The sequence below is a fragment of the Sceloporus occidentalis genome, unplaced genomic scaffold (genome assembly GCF_023333645.1).
Source record: "Sceloporus occidentalis isolate IW3139 unplaced genomic scaffold, rSceOcc1.0.p SCAF_6, whole genome shotgun sequence".
In the NCBI taxonomy this organism is placed as follows: domain Eukaryota; kingdom Metazoa; phylum Chordata; class Lepidosauria; order Squamata; family Phrynosomatidae; genus Sceloporus; species Sceloporus occidentalis.
In genome coordinates, this window is record NW_028316986.1 from 88,175,078 (window position 1) to 88,190,095 (window position 15,018).

The 15,018-nt window shown below is 41.2% G+C and overlaps 1 protein-coding gene across 1 annotated transcript in view; it reads left to right on the forward strand.

Moving 5' to 3' along the window:
* Positions 1 to 307: 307 nt before the first annotated feature.
* The window catches only part of LOC149311058 (beta-taxilin-like), a 36,343-nt gene continuing 21,632 nt past the window's right edge, over positions 308 to 15,018 (forward strand). Inside the window, exons 1-3 of the mRNA XM_089530271.1 lie at positions 308 to 415; positions 13,170 to 13,643; positions 14,384 to 14,475. Of these exons, the coding sequence (XP_089386397.1) occupies positions 13,184 to 13,643; positions 14,384 to 14,475 (552 nt within the window). The 5' untranslated portion in view covers positions 308 to 415; positions 13,170 to 13,183. The remainder of the gene's footprint in view (positions 416 to 13,169; positions 13,644 to 14,383; positions 14,476 to 15,018) is intronic.

A 15,018-nucleotide genomic window follows, 5' to 3' on the forward strand; every position in this document is an offset into this window, starting at 1 on the left:
ATAAGAAAATAGCTTGCCAGCCAGCAAGCCTCCTAATGTTCAAACAGCTTTGCATTTGGGAACACTGTCTGGACCATTAACCATATGCAAACAAGAGAAGGTTCTTTAACAGTTGGATAAAGGTGACATTTCAGTTCTTTAGCTTGCTGATAAGCTGCACCTGTCAAACTGCCTGTCTTTCTTTTGCACAGCTGTGGAAGGCTGAAGATCCTGGTCTCTTGTGTGTTTGGTCCTGGAAGCTCCTATTCAACCATGTGTTCTTGCTTGCTGTGTCATCCCCTCCTTTTCCTCCTCCCATCCCATCCCTCCCACCCCCTGTGGCAGGAACAGTGAGAAAGTGACCCACTGCTGTTGGCTTGCCTGCTCTTTCCACCCCTTATCTTTTTCTTCCCTTCTACTTCTTTGTTACCCCCAGGTAAGCAAGACTTTTCTTGCCACTCATACTTGGTAGCATGGCTCGGCGATATCAAAGTATTGCTGTTGTTTTAAATATTGGTGCCACTTGTTTCTTCCTAGAATGCTGATATGATTGTGTGACTGTGGGTGAAGGATTTTGGATTGCCAATCATGCTGGAGCTCCCATTAAAAGAGGCAAATGTAAAGTTGATATTTAAAGAAAAGGAGAGATGAAAAGACTGTAATGATTTTTTATTTTTTGGTTTTTGCCAAGCCAAATGGCTAACCATGATGAAGATAAAAATACAAGGCAGGAAGCCTATTCATGATAGTTTCTTTCCATTTGGGACTCAAATATTTTGAATTAATTATTAGCCTACACTTCGTTTTTGACAGTGTTAAAAATAAACTACACTATCTAAAGAGATGCACATATCATACATATGTATACAAAATAATCAGGATAGCATATTGGCAAAGCTGTTTTTCTTTTCCGAGCATGAAGTATAATAGAGGCCTACTGTATGTTTTTCACTGCAATTCTTACATTTTAATTAGTACTCGATGACTGATGGTGTCTTACTTGGGAAATAAGTCCAACAGAGCACAATTTCACTTGCTTCTAAGTAAATATGTATACAATTGTACTGAGAAATAGTCCTATTGTGAGAGTCACTGCTTATTTGTTTTGCAGATGCATATCAAGAATCAAGTCTGTATCTAAAGTAATTGTTATCATTTTTCTTTTGCTTTCTTCACTTGTTCTTTTCCCCTTTTCTGTTTTGTTTTTTCTGAGGAGTTTAAAATAACTGTGACTTCAGAGCAGGTGCTAGATTCATGGGTGGAAAGGGGAGGAGGAACTCAGAACTAAAAATAGCCATGTCCTGCAAACTCTTGAACTCTCCTGCTGAAAAAGAAGTCCTTGTGACAAGGAGAGTGACATTTTTCACAATTTATCCCACCAACAGAGAGGAAGAACCAAAACATATATATTTTTTAAAAACAGCAACCTCCTTTCAGAGCTGACAGGTTGTTTAAAACCTATAAGGAATCAGGCCACAAATTAGTAAAAGAAATTTAAATCAGACTTTGGAGGTAATGAGCTGCAGATGCCACAGTTGCCTGTGAGAGGAAGTTTGGTTTGTGTGTTTTCTAGTTTGTTAGTTTGTTTTTATAACCAGAACATAAGGAAGTTACATTTACAAAGTAACATAATGGACAGAAGCATTTTTAAAATTTTATTTTATTTTACTTTTAGTTATTTTTATATGTATTTTGAGGTCTTTTAAGTCTTGAGTGAAATTTTCCAGGCTTTATGGCTGTAGGGTTTTACTGATCTTAAAGGTTTTTTGAAAAGTGATTGCATTGCAACAAGCAATGCGTGACCCTTTAAAACTGGAATGACTTACTTTGAGGGATATTTAATGAACTGCATAATTAATTACTTTTCAAAAGTAACTGCTCAAGCTCTAGTTTATAGTACAAGCGCTTTACATTATGGCTAGAGAGGGAGAAGGTTACTGTCATAGAACAGTATTTAAAATGAGTATTTTAAATGCCTACTAAATTGTTAGTTGGACCCTGGTTTTGTTTATATGTTTAACTTCCTGGAAAGAATGTCATATACAGGTCCACAACACAGTTGTCCTAAAGAAGTGATCTGCACTGTTCCATATATGGTACAAGCTGTGATCACATTGATACGGTTGCATAAAATGAAGCTGAATGAAGCTATATGTATATATTGGTAAGTGATGACATGCACTCTATAATGGGCAGCCCTCAAAAGCTTCTTGGAATCTGCATCTGTTGTAGCACATGGTGGCCTGCCTTTTGCTCTCTAGTGATGTGAGGCTGACATGTCATTCCCTCTTTATGTCCTAATACCAATTTCTTTCGATTAGAAAGAGCACTTCCTTGTGGGTGTTCCCCTCTCCTCAAAAATAAAGTAGTGGTGGGGAGTTGGAAAACATATTATATAGCTTCCTTTAAAATCAAACATTATTGTCAGTCTTTGCTGGAACTACAAATGCAAACAATCTCCACAGCCCTTTGTATGTTTTTCCTTTTGCATTAGAACTCAAATTCAGTTGCATATACCAGAAGCCAAAGCAGGCAAAACCGCCAAAGGGGTGTGCCCATAGTCATCTGGGAAGGAATTGGAAGTTTGATCACATTTATGTATGCCAGTCATCATGCTATATATCTGCTCCTGCTCCTATCTCAGTCAATCTACACCACTGAGAGACCCAACTGCTTGACTATTCAAAGTATGCATTAAGATGCATCCATTTAACATGAGAAGAAGGATGGGAGCTTTCTCCCCAGTATTTCTTCAACTTATTTCTGGATATTTATATGTTTGAACTTTCCTGAAAACCATTTGGTGTGGAGTGGACTATAATGAATACAGATGTCATATCGTGCAAATACATCTTACCAAAAAACAAACAAACAAAAACAAAAACCTACATCTAAAGCAAGCTTCTCTATCCGTACAGAAGATGACAGTCTTACTTCATCTTCAGGAAGGAGGGTAACACCTTTTCTAACATTGTGGCTGTCACACAAGGTTCCAGTTGAAGCATTTCCTGGCTAAAAGGCATCACATTCTGCACTCTGGTGCAGCTATGAAGATTTTCAGACCCAGAATCATTCAGGGAGCAGCAATTTCCTATGAAATTTTAATGGCGTTTAACCAGCGCTTACCATAGGGTAAGTGCTGGTTAAATGCCACTAAAATTTCATAGGAAATTGCTGCTCCCCAAACAATTCAGGGACACTGGAGGGGAGCCAACAATTCCCTGACATTTAGGAAGCATGTCAGGCTTTCAGACACATGCACTTCCTAAACGTTTTAGCGGTAAGTGCTGGTCTGAAAATCTTCTATGTTACACAGTTAAGGTGAAGGTGACTGGGAAATATTATTGCTTGGGAATGGGTAGGATATCTGTATTTGGGTATCCTCTTTGGATGCTTCAAGGCTTCAAGGCACAGCTTTAATGGTTCAATTGTCTGACTCATTCATGACATTTTATATACTCTCCAATTCTCCCAATTTGACAGGGACAGTTCTGATTAATGCTCTTTCCCACTTTTTCAGTAGCATATTAAAGTGTGCCAATTTCTCTCACCTCCTCTCACTATTCCTCTTTGTCTTGGCTTGCTTCAGTTGCTGTAAACTGAGTCCAAACTGCAAGAGTAGTTAGTTCAATTAACTTAGCAATGGGGAGAAAGAGAGGAGGGGATCTTGTCCTTCCCAGTAGGCTCAGGGAAAAGCAAACTTATACAGCCTCTCTTAGCTTGTATGTTCATTCTCATTAATAACTTCTGCCATCTTGCCACATTCTGATGTTGGTTACCCACACATGTCCCAGTTGACATTTGTGAAAACGTTGAAGGATATGATTTTATTTGGTTAAGATAATACAGGCAGTAATATCTCTATTTGTAACCTTCCCAGATTTATCCATTCCTTCTTTTATTCTTATTGGGGAATAAATTGTTGAGGAAAAGATGAACAGCTTCACAGTGTCTTTATTTGGCAGATCTAAGACCTCTCCATCTCCCAAAAAAAGCCTTCTGCTATAGACAGAGACTCTTTAGAGGTGAACAGGGGTGGTGGGTGTTTCTGTCAGCCAGCATTCTAAGAATTTCTGTTCTAAACTGTTTTCATCCTTCACTGAAGAGGCTGCAGTCATAAGATGACAAAGACAGCTTCATCAATCTGCAATTTGTTGATTGTACAGAACTGCACAATATGAATTGGCAACTAAGGCCCCCTGCTAAATCCAGCTGAGCTTGCCAGTAGTAATTCAGAGTCAAGAGGAAAGATGTAAGCAAGCAAAATTCTTTCTTTCTGAATCCTCTTTTCTAATGTTGTTTTCTGCACTGTCTGAAATGTTTTTGGGTTTGGGACAGCTGCTTCATATGTTCAGGAATATGAGGAATAAGCTAGACATTCAGGGCCATATATTGGGAGGGGAAATCAAAGGGCTTTAACCTTTAACCTCCACTTTACTCCCTGTCCAGACTAGTATCCATTCCCTAACATTGCTTTATTATCAAAAAACTGAAACCAATAGATTACTTTTTGGCAATTAAAATTTCAGGGTCAAGGGACCCAGCCTGGATTAGGAACACCATTGATGGCAAGGAGTGAAAGCCTCCCCCATGCTAGGATCTTGATTCTTGCATCTACTCTAGAGGAAGCAAGAAAGAATGACCTAACTGCTAGCTACATTTTTAAAGTAATTTAGTAATTAAGTTGCATCTGTGACATATGAAAGCAATTTGCTAGGGAGAATCACCCATATAAGTGCCATATACTGCTAGTTTGTATTGGGACAGGTTCTTAGATAACTTAAGTTTCCCTTACTTACTTGCTAGTTTTCAATTACATTAAAAAGCTTATTTTTAAAAATGCTGTGCGTAGGAACAAGGTAGATTCCCCTTCTCCCTTGAATCTTCTTCTCAGTGTCATATCTGTCCCTAATTTACAGCCTGATTGTAACACAGAGATTTGAATTTACCACCTGGAGAAGATTTAGGATTATATTACACTATTGTATCTGAACTTCCTTTTCACTATACAGTTTGTGTATGCATGTGCCGTCAAGTCATCTATTGACTTAGGGCAGTGTTGGCGAACCTATGGCACGTGTGCCAGAGGTGGCACTCAGAGCCCTCTCTGTGGGCACACATGCTGTCGCCCTAGCACAGGGTTTGCCAGAGTTTCTTACTAGAAAGCCAGAAGGACATGGCACTTTGCAATAAATAAGTGGGTCTTGGGTTGCAGTTTGGGCACTCGGTCTGTAAAAGGTTCACCATCACTGACTTAGGGTAACTCAGGGGCTGTTCACACCAGCAGTTTGGGCGGAGTCAGGGCATAACGTATCTACAACACATGCCCTGGCTCCACCCCCAGTGTGGCGTGACACCACACACTACACTGCGCTGCATACATATGATGAAGCCGAAGGAGCACCGCCAAGCCACAGCAATGTGGCTATGGCACCCTTTCCAGAGTGCAAAAAGAAGCCACTTTTTGCAGCTCCTTTTTGCACCCTGGAAAGGCCAGATCAGGGCCGCAGTATATGCTTGCCATGGCCCTGATCTGGCTAAAATGGGCAGCTACATGCCACCCTTCAGGGCTGTCTGCACAGTCCTTCAATGCATTTCATAGGGTTTACTTAGGCAAGGAATACACAGAGATGGTTTTGCCAAGGAGTGTTAACAATATTTCTGATGTTGCATGTCTAAAGAACATACGATTATAGTTTATCTTGTTTGTGTTCACTGTCTGACAGATTTCCAGAGGGATACCCAAGTTCATCTATAGCAATAAAATCAGGTTGTGGTCCTAAGGCTAACAGGTTCATTATGGCACAAGCATAGAATCATAGAGTTGGAAGAGAACGCAAGGGCCATCCAGTCCAACTCCCTGCTATGCAGGAAATCTAAATCAAAGCATCCCCAACAGATGGCCATCCGCCCTCTGTCTGAAGATCTCTAAGGAAGGAGACTCCACTACACTCCAAAGGAATTTGTTCCACTGTCAAACAGCCCTTACTGTCAGGAAGTTCCTCCTAATGTTGAGGTGGACTCTCTTTTCCTGGAGCTTGCATTTTTAGACTAGTCTATCAACAGATGTCGTTTGCATAAGTGGATTGAAGCTGTTTTGCAGCCAGGAGGTTGTTCTGTTTTAGAGTCCCAAAACTTCATCCTAACTCACTGGGGCAGCCTTCCTCAACTATTTTACCATGGAGGAAACTTTTAAATAATGTTTATGTTTCAGGGAATCCCTGCTTATAAATTATTATATCTACAGCCCACCACCCCAAGGTTTTTTCCCTGAGATAATCTGCCATGAAACCCTAGGCTTCCAAGAACCTCTATATGAGAAACCCTGCCCTAGGTAAACTCTTTGTGTTCTAGTTTTCAGTGACCTGAGTCATTCAACAAAAGTCTTGGAGAACTGTGCTCTCTTATTGCTACAGTAAGATGCTATGTGTGAAAAGAAAAAGGCAAGGCAGACATCCTAAGATCTGGCATGATGTCGTAGTCTGAGTGTTGGCCTAGGACTCTGGAAGACCAGAGGTTGAATCCCTGCTTCACCATGGAAAGTCTATGGGTGACTTTGGCCAATTCACACTTTCTCTGCCTGAGAGGAAAGCAAAGGCAAGCCCCTTCTAAACAAATGTAGGTGGGATACAGACCACCCAAAAAGGGCAGTCTGTCGCCGCCTCCATTTCCGCTGGCGGGAAGCCTCAGCTGCCAAACAGCGAGGCTTCCCGGCAGCAGAAAAAGAACCCACAAAAAGCGGGTTCTTTTTGTGTTGCGCTTGCAATGCCCGAGTGCGCAAATGGCACACTCATGACGTCGCAAGTGCAACGGGACGTGCAGACGCTATGCATCTGTCACATCAAAATGGCAGCACTAGGGGTGCTAGGGGTGAGGCCAGTATGGATGGTGCGTCCTCGGCCAACCCCTAGCACATGATGGGGGCGGCGCAAAGGCCCATCTAAATTGGGCCATTGCCAATAAAACCCCATGATAAGTTCACTTTAGGGTCTCCATATGCTGTAAATTTGAAGGCACACACCAACAATAGCCATCCTTGCATTCAAATAATCTATAAAAAGTTCAAAATGTTTTTCTTTACTTGTGCAGCACTTACCTGACTGGGTTGTTTCATTTCACATGTGGATATCTAAAAGACTTCTAGTACATGTTGAATTGCTGTTCCTTTTTTGTGGTGTAGGAACCTATCCGTGTCATTTCCATGTTATTTCTGCCTAAATGTTCTGTTAAAACAGTAATGTCCAGGAACACATCTACTTCATTAACAGCTATATTCATGTAACTTGTTGAATCCTGAAGGACATGCTGGAGAAGAGGGCTCCTAGAAAAGTGATCCGCTTTCCATTCCTGATTCCCAAGACTGCAAATGAGAAAGTCAGCCACAGGCGACAGCATAGGTTACACAGTCTTCTAAAGACTGACACCTTCTGGATGTTCTGGCCTTCATCTTCCATCAGCACTGACCAGCATAGGAAATGATCAGCTATGAAGAGAATTAGTGAGAACACCTAGAGAGCAGCAGGTTTGGGAATGCTAAGAAAGATGGATCAATAGTTAGATTTGGTATAAGTCCATTACTTTTGCTCATATATAACTAAACCCTGAAGTTGGAAAAGAAATGTAAAGATGCTTCAAATAACAATTTTTTTAAAATTTAAATTAAATGTGGAGGAAAAGTCGCTTTGTTGTTTTTTCTAGTTGCTCAAGTTCTTCTATGCTTGATTATTTTGGAGTACTTTGCCCCAGTGAATAAGTAAACACTTAACAATGAGGGAAGGCTATATAAGTTGCCAATGATGACTCAAACACAGTCAAAAATATTCTTTGATGTCTGCCCAGTATATCTTATCGAGCTCTCATTTCATCCGTAAAGAGGCCACAGATAGAGATTAGAGATGAACAAGAAGGCTGATATAGATAAGCAGGTTGGGGCACATTGGTAAGTAAGGGATGGGATGTGGCATTGTTTTTAATTGTGAATTTTATCCTTATGATATTTTATTGTTATACTTCTGTTGTAATCTGCTTTGATTCCCCAGGGAAAAGGCAGAATATAAAATTGTTGTTGTTGTTGTTGTTGTTATTGGCCTTTTCACACTACACACTTATAGCATTATGGTTCCATTTTAACTGTCATGGCAACATTCTATGGAATCCTGGGGCTGGCACTTGAGGGAGGGGCATTTAGCATTCTCAGCCAGAGAGCTCCTCTAGTATCTCATCAAACTACAAACCTCAGGATTCATAGGAGGCAACCATAGTGGTTAAAGTGGAATCATAGCATGTAGTGTAAAGGGGCCCCATGTTAGCTAATAGTTGACTTAATGCCATTCTGGTATCTCTAATATATCAAGTACAGCTTTTTCTTTACATACAGCTGAGACATCTGTTATAATTCTTGGTCATGTCAAAACATTTCTTTGGTGTTCCTTCATTATCAACTGCAGTGGCATCCATATGAACAAGGAAAATTCCATGTTTTGTCGTCCCATCACATGCATCTTCCAGGTTCTTAGCACACCACAGTTTACCACTGTGTATCAGTTTTATGACAAACTACACTGCCCTAATTTGTCTGAAAATCAGGATCACACTTCACGTTTTGCTATGACATCATGCCGGGTCTTAGGTTGTCTGCCTTACCTTTTTCTTATCAAACATAGCATTTAGATCAAGGATACTTGCATTCCTCTAGAATCTGCTTTTAGACTACAACTCCAGTCAGCCAAAGCCAGCTTGCCCAATGTTGAAGGATGATGTGAGTTGCAATCCAACAACATCTGGAGGGCCACAAGTTCCCCACTTTCAAAGTAGATTTTCAGTATGCTAGCTGAGAAAGAATCTGATTTTCCCAGTAACACAAAACTAGGTTATCATTAATGGCACAGCATAATGCCTCAGTAATATTAGTATACATAACAGGAATGCTGACACCCCTTTCAATTTTCCACTCCTTGTACAATTTATTTTTAAAAAAATCACAAACCACCTTAGATTGATCACTTGGTTCAGCATAAATGATCACTTGATAAATTGATCACTTGGTTCAGCATAAATGATCACTTGATAAATTTATCACTTGGTTCAGCATAAATGATCACTTGATAAATTGATCACTTGGTTCAGCATAAATAAATGAGAATCTTGTTCAGATAAATTTATCAGTGCTAAAAGGGAGGATTTGGTTTAAGTAGTTTCTTGCTTTTAAAAAGGAAGACTAAAGTCCAGTGCTATTAGGAAAACCTCTGATATAGAAGATGGCTGACCCATTTAGGAGATGAGCTCTCCTTTGTCACATGCCACAATAGGTTTGCAAGAGAGAAACACATGATAACAAATACTACTGGGCAAAATGCCCAATGCAACCACCAACATAAACTAAACTTTACAAATGTGCAAACAGACTTATACAGCATTTTGAAGCATATTGCAAAAGTGTGTCAGAGAAAAGCATAGAGCAGTTTCAGTTTAAAAGTATATCTTGCAGTGATTCAGTGCATAGATAAAGGAAAGACATTAACAGTTATGAAAATGTTGACAGATATTTAGGCTGAATCTATTAACAGTCAATCAAGGGTTTGGGTTTTTCTGCTGTCTTGTGGATGGTCAGAAGACACAGTGCTCATAAGCTAATAATCACACTCCAGATTTCAGTTTTAACTAAAGGTTAAATCTCTTGAAATAAGAAAGTGGGCCAAGCCTCAAGGTCACAAGTACAGCAGAAAGAATAATTGTATTTCAACAATTTTACAAAGGTTGCTTCCTCATTCAAATACCCTACAGGCTAAGTTCTTGAAAGAAAGAAAAAAACATCTTCCCCCTGTGTAATGATCTTCCACTCTATGGAGATTATTGCATATCGTTCTCAGAATGTTCCGTGTCGTAACGTGATGAGAACGTTCCTGGAACGGATATTACCGCATTAGCAAACTAGAACGTGATCAGAACATGATGCGAACACATTTTACCGCACAGCACTTCCTTTTTCTTGAAACCGTTCCCAGAACATATTCCACCGAGGTCCATTCAAGCCGAGAGAAATCCATTCTCTCATTCCTCCGTCTCCTGATTGGCTGAAAGAATGACAGGCAGGGAGGCAGGCAGGCGAGCGACTGCAGTGAGGGAAGGTGTGTGTGTGAGAGAGAGAGGGGGGAAAGAAGGAGGGAGGGAAGGGAGAGAGGGAAGAAGGAGGAGCTCCATGCAGGTCTCTTCAAGCCGAAGGAAAGCAAGTTGCCAGGGAGGGGACTGGGCCAAGGGCAGAGCCCCAGCAGCCATAGCAGCTCTTTAAACCGGTTAGAAAAGAAGAGTCCTCTGCTGTCATCCCAATTCCCCTTTTTGGCAGCTTGTCACCCTTTTGCCTCCTGTGTGTGTGCACATGTAATGTGTGCCTTCATAGAATCATAGAGTTGGAAGAGACCACAAGGGCCATCCAGTCCAACCCCCTGCCATGCAGGAAATCACAATCAAAGCATCCCCGACAGATGGCCATCCACCCTCCGTTTGAAGACCTCCAAGGAAGGAGACTCCACTACATTCAAGGGGAGTTTGTTCCACTGTCGAACAGCCTTTACTGTCAGGAAGTTCCTCCTAATGTTGAGGTGGAATCTCTTTTCCTGGAGCTTGCATCCATTGCTCCGGGTCCTAGTCTCTGGAGCAGCAGAAAACAAGCTTGCTCCCTCCTCAATATGACATCCCTTCAAATATTTAAACAGGGCTATCATATCACCTCTTAATCTTCTCTTCTCCAGGCTAAACATCCCCAGCTCCCTCAGTTGTTCCTCATAGGGCATGGTTTCCAGACCTTTCACCATTTTAGTCGCCCTCCTTTGGACACGCTCCAGTTTCTCAATGTCCTTTTTGAATTGTGGTGCCCAGAACTGGACACAATATTCCAGGTGGGGCCTGTGAGCTTCCCTCCCCGCTTTAATTCTTGTCTGGCTCTTTGTACACCGCTTTGATCGTTGGAAAAGCGGTTAATAAATGAACAATTTTTTTTTTATTATTATTATTATTATTATTATTGCTATGGAACTCTGGGAGTTGCTTGCTTGCTTTTGTGTGGTGCTCCAAACAGAGCTTTTGTGGGTTCCTTCCTGGAGGGAAGGAGGAGAAGGTCCTGGGCATCCCTGCCTCCTGCAGGCTGCCAGCACAGGAGCCCCGCTGGACATGACACCAGAGCCCCCCCCCCCCCCGGCAGAAGCAGCCAGACCCTCTCCCTCTTGCTCTCTGCCCTGGCCCTCTGTTTCCCTCTCTGTTTCTCTCTATTTCCCTCCTTTCCTCTTCTCTCCCTTGTCCCAACTTCCCTCCCTTCCCTCCCTCCTTCTTTCCCCCCCTCACACACACACACACACACACACACACACACACACACACACCCCTTCCCTCACTGCAGTCGCTCGCCTGCCTGCCTCCCTGCCTGTCATTCTTTCAGCCAATCAGGAGACGGAGGAATGAGAGAACGGATAAGAATACCGCACAGACCTCTGTTGGAACGTTCTCATCACGTTACAGCTCGCTGGGAACACATTCAATCCGTCCCCTCCTGGAACACATGTATAACACATTTAGAATGTTATGAGAACCCGATTGGAACACATACGTGTTCCGTTCTCATCACGTTCTCAGAACATTCTCAGAACTAAGTGCGGTATTCTTCTATGTGTTTATTAGTGTTGAGAGAGGGATCTCATTATGTTTGTATTGTTTTGCAACAAAATGTTTAACTAAGGGGGCACTCATGCTGATCATACAGCATGCTTACATGCTCTTCTGTTCTCACTCAAAAAATCCAGTCTAGTGCTTCTTAAATTATCTGATATTATTGTTACTGTTATCATTTATTTATATATAATACCATCACTAGAGATGGTGCTTCACCTGTAAAGAAAAATAAAATAGTTCCCTGCCCTCAGGCATGGTGGGATGGGGTGTTGTGTGTCTACACAAATCATTTCTGACTTATGAAGACAAGGTTTTCTTGGCATGATTTGTTCAGAAGAAGTTTGCCATTGCCTTCCTCTAAGGCTGAGAGAGTGTGACTTGCCCAAGATCACCCAGTGGGTTTCCATGGCCGAGCAGGGATTTGAACCCTGGCCTCTAGAGTCATAGTCCAACTCTCAAAATCACTAAGCCATGCTTGCTCAAGCTTACACTTAAGAAATGACACAAAAGAAAAAGGGGATGGGAGTATGGGAGGGGATTAAGATTAGAAGATACTGCCTCTTCTTCTTTCCATTTGCATCCAGGGCAGTGACAGTGGAGTGTCAGGCTTTCCTATCTAATAATAAGTAGAAGAGGCTCCTCTTTTGAGGAAATAGTAAAGCAGAGCATTCAAGGGTATTAGCCTTATGCATGACTTAAATCTACAATCTGCATGGGTAGTGTGTGTTGCTGCCAGACTTGTGTACTATAGTCTTCAATCTCATCCTGATGGCAAGAACAATGACATTTGACCCTCTGGAAGTGGCTAAATGGAAGATCATTATTCAAGCAGTTGGGATTACAATTATCAAATCTTTAAAAGCTATTTTTAATCTGTTGAATGTTTATATCAGGGTGGGGCTGCAGGGTTGGTAAATTCATGCCTAGAAAATAGTTCTGTTGATCACAACAGAGTCTCAAATTTCAGAATATCAATCCTTGAAGTTAACCCATTATTCATTGGAGAGTCAGCTTTGTGCTGAAGCAAAGCTACCTTCCATCATTCCATAAACACCTGTGTCCCGGCTGGCATTACCAAGACTCAGATCTCAGAGACAGCAACAACAACATGCTGCTCATCTCTTAACTGCCTCCCCACCTGAGAAGTAGGACAGTAAACACTACCAGCCATGTGGGAAGGAGATCTACATCTTCCACCATCCCAAAGTAATCCTTCCTTGACAGCATCACAGTACAAGAAGGCATGTGTGCTGTATTAGCGTGGGGCCTCTCAGCAGTGAGGACCCAGGAGCACTTGTTCCAATTACACCCTAGAAAATTCAACTTGGAAGTTGACCAGCTCTGATGTAAAGTGAAGGTGCAGACTATGCTTTGAGAGATTTCATTTAAGTGAAAACCAGTATTAAAAAACTATGCTAAATTAATAAAATGTATGTGCTAATATTAGCAACAGCAGCTTTTGCTGCCTGTTTTCATTAACTCTTGATCATATGTGTTTCTGTTCAAAATGTAACTTTGTTTCCTGCCAGGTAATATCCCAAGGATGGAGGATAACCAAATTATCAAGGCCTTCAGTGAGGATGCCGATCATCAACCTGAAGACCAGCCACCACCTCCCATAAATAGTCCTGAAATGCTTCCTTCTCAGAATGGATTAGAGAAACAAAGTGAAAAATCACCTCCCAGGCCTCTGTCCCCTGAGAATGCAGCTCATTCCCAGCCTGAAATAAAGCTCTGTGATATATCTGAAGAGCTGAGCCGACAGCTGGAGGACATTATTAAAACCTACGGGTCAGCTGCCAGTCTGGTGGAGGACAGAAGCCCTAAAGTAACAGACAAACCTGAGAAGGGAGAATCATTTAATAATGAAGATGGTGAATATGAAGATGCCCATGAGGAGGCTGAGAGAGAACACATCGCTTCTGGGGATGCCTCTGGATCAAAGGAGTCCAGCACTATTCATAAAGAACAAAAACTGGAAAAGAAAATCCTGAGGGGACTAGGCAAGTAGTTACGTGTGTAAATGGAATGCAGGACATAATGTGACTCATTGGCTATATCAGGAAAGGCGCCACAGCAGCCTCTATAGTTTTACTACTTAATACTGGAAACTGATAGCACACGTTTTCATCTCCTCGTAAGGGAAAAAAGGTTGAGTTTCCTTCAGTCCTCCTTCTAATTAGTTATTATTTAAAACAAGTGAGAATAATAATAAGTATCAGGTGGTACTAATGGCAGCTGATAAAAGAAGGACAATTCTATATATCACACCCCAATTGTATTATTGGGTGTAAAACACACAGTGCAGTATTTGAGGCTACAAACAGTGAATCTGGATGCAAAGGGGTCTTGTAGCACCTTTGAGACTAACTGAAGGAAAGAAGTTATTAGCACAAGCTTTCGTAGACTTCAGCCTACTTCCTCAGATCCATCTAAAGTGTGTCTTCCTGCAGTAGTGCAGATAATATTAATAACCACTTTTGCATTTTCATAAAAGAAGTGAGAATAGAACCACTGCAGCAATATACAATAGGAGACCATCCCAAATCTTAATTCATTAGTACCTGGAATAGTTTTGAACAGAAATATGCCATACAGCATGCTTGCAAAATGTAGAAGCAAAAACAATTAAAATGAAACTTTTACATCACCAATATTTGTACACTCCCATACAGATCTTAACTGGTTTGAAATATACACTCTGAAAATCAGCTTTATATGAATTTTGTATTGCTCCCTTTAGGGAAAGAAGCTACCCTGCTGATGCAACATTTGAACAAGCTGAATACTCCTGAAGAGAAGCTGGACATTTTATTTAAGAAGTATGCAGAGCTGGTTAGTATTGCAGTTGTGAGGTGTGGGATAAAACACTGCTTACAAATATGCTCTGTATATTTATTTAATTATTTATTTAGGTATTTATATGATCCATTGTCCATCATAGAACATTATACTTTGGCTTTAAAATGCTAAAGTATAGTATAGACTTCTCCTGCCTTTTTGAAAGAGATAGCTATGTTTGTTCCAATATAAAAAGAAAGTTCTTCTTCAGAAGAACTTGCTGCAGTATTAAATACCTATAGCTTTAACACCACTCCATTAGTACATCTGAAGAAGTGGATTGATATCCACAAAAGTCTCAAACATGCTGCTAGAAACTTTTTCCCCTCCACCTCCCCCAACCCTTTTCTCCTGCCTGTTTTTCCTAGCTTTCTCGCTAGCTCTTCAGCACTACTAAGCATGCAGACATCAGAATAGTATACACACTACACAACTACCATAGCTCAATCTTATGGAATCCTGGGATTTGCAGTTTGTTGAGTTTCTTAGAGCTTTCTGCTAGCAAGCTCCTTTGCCATAGTTCAGGACAGTTGACTA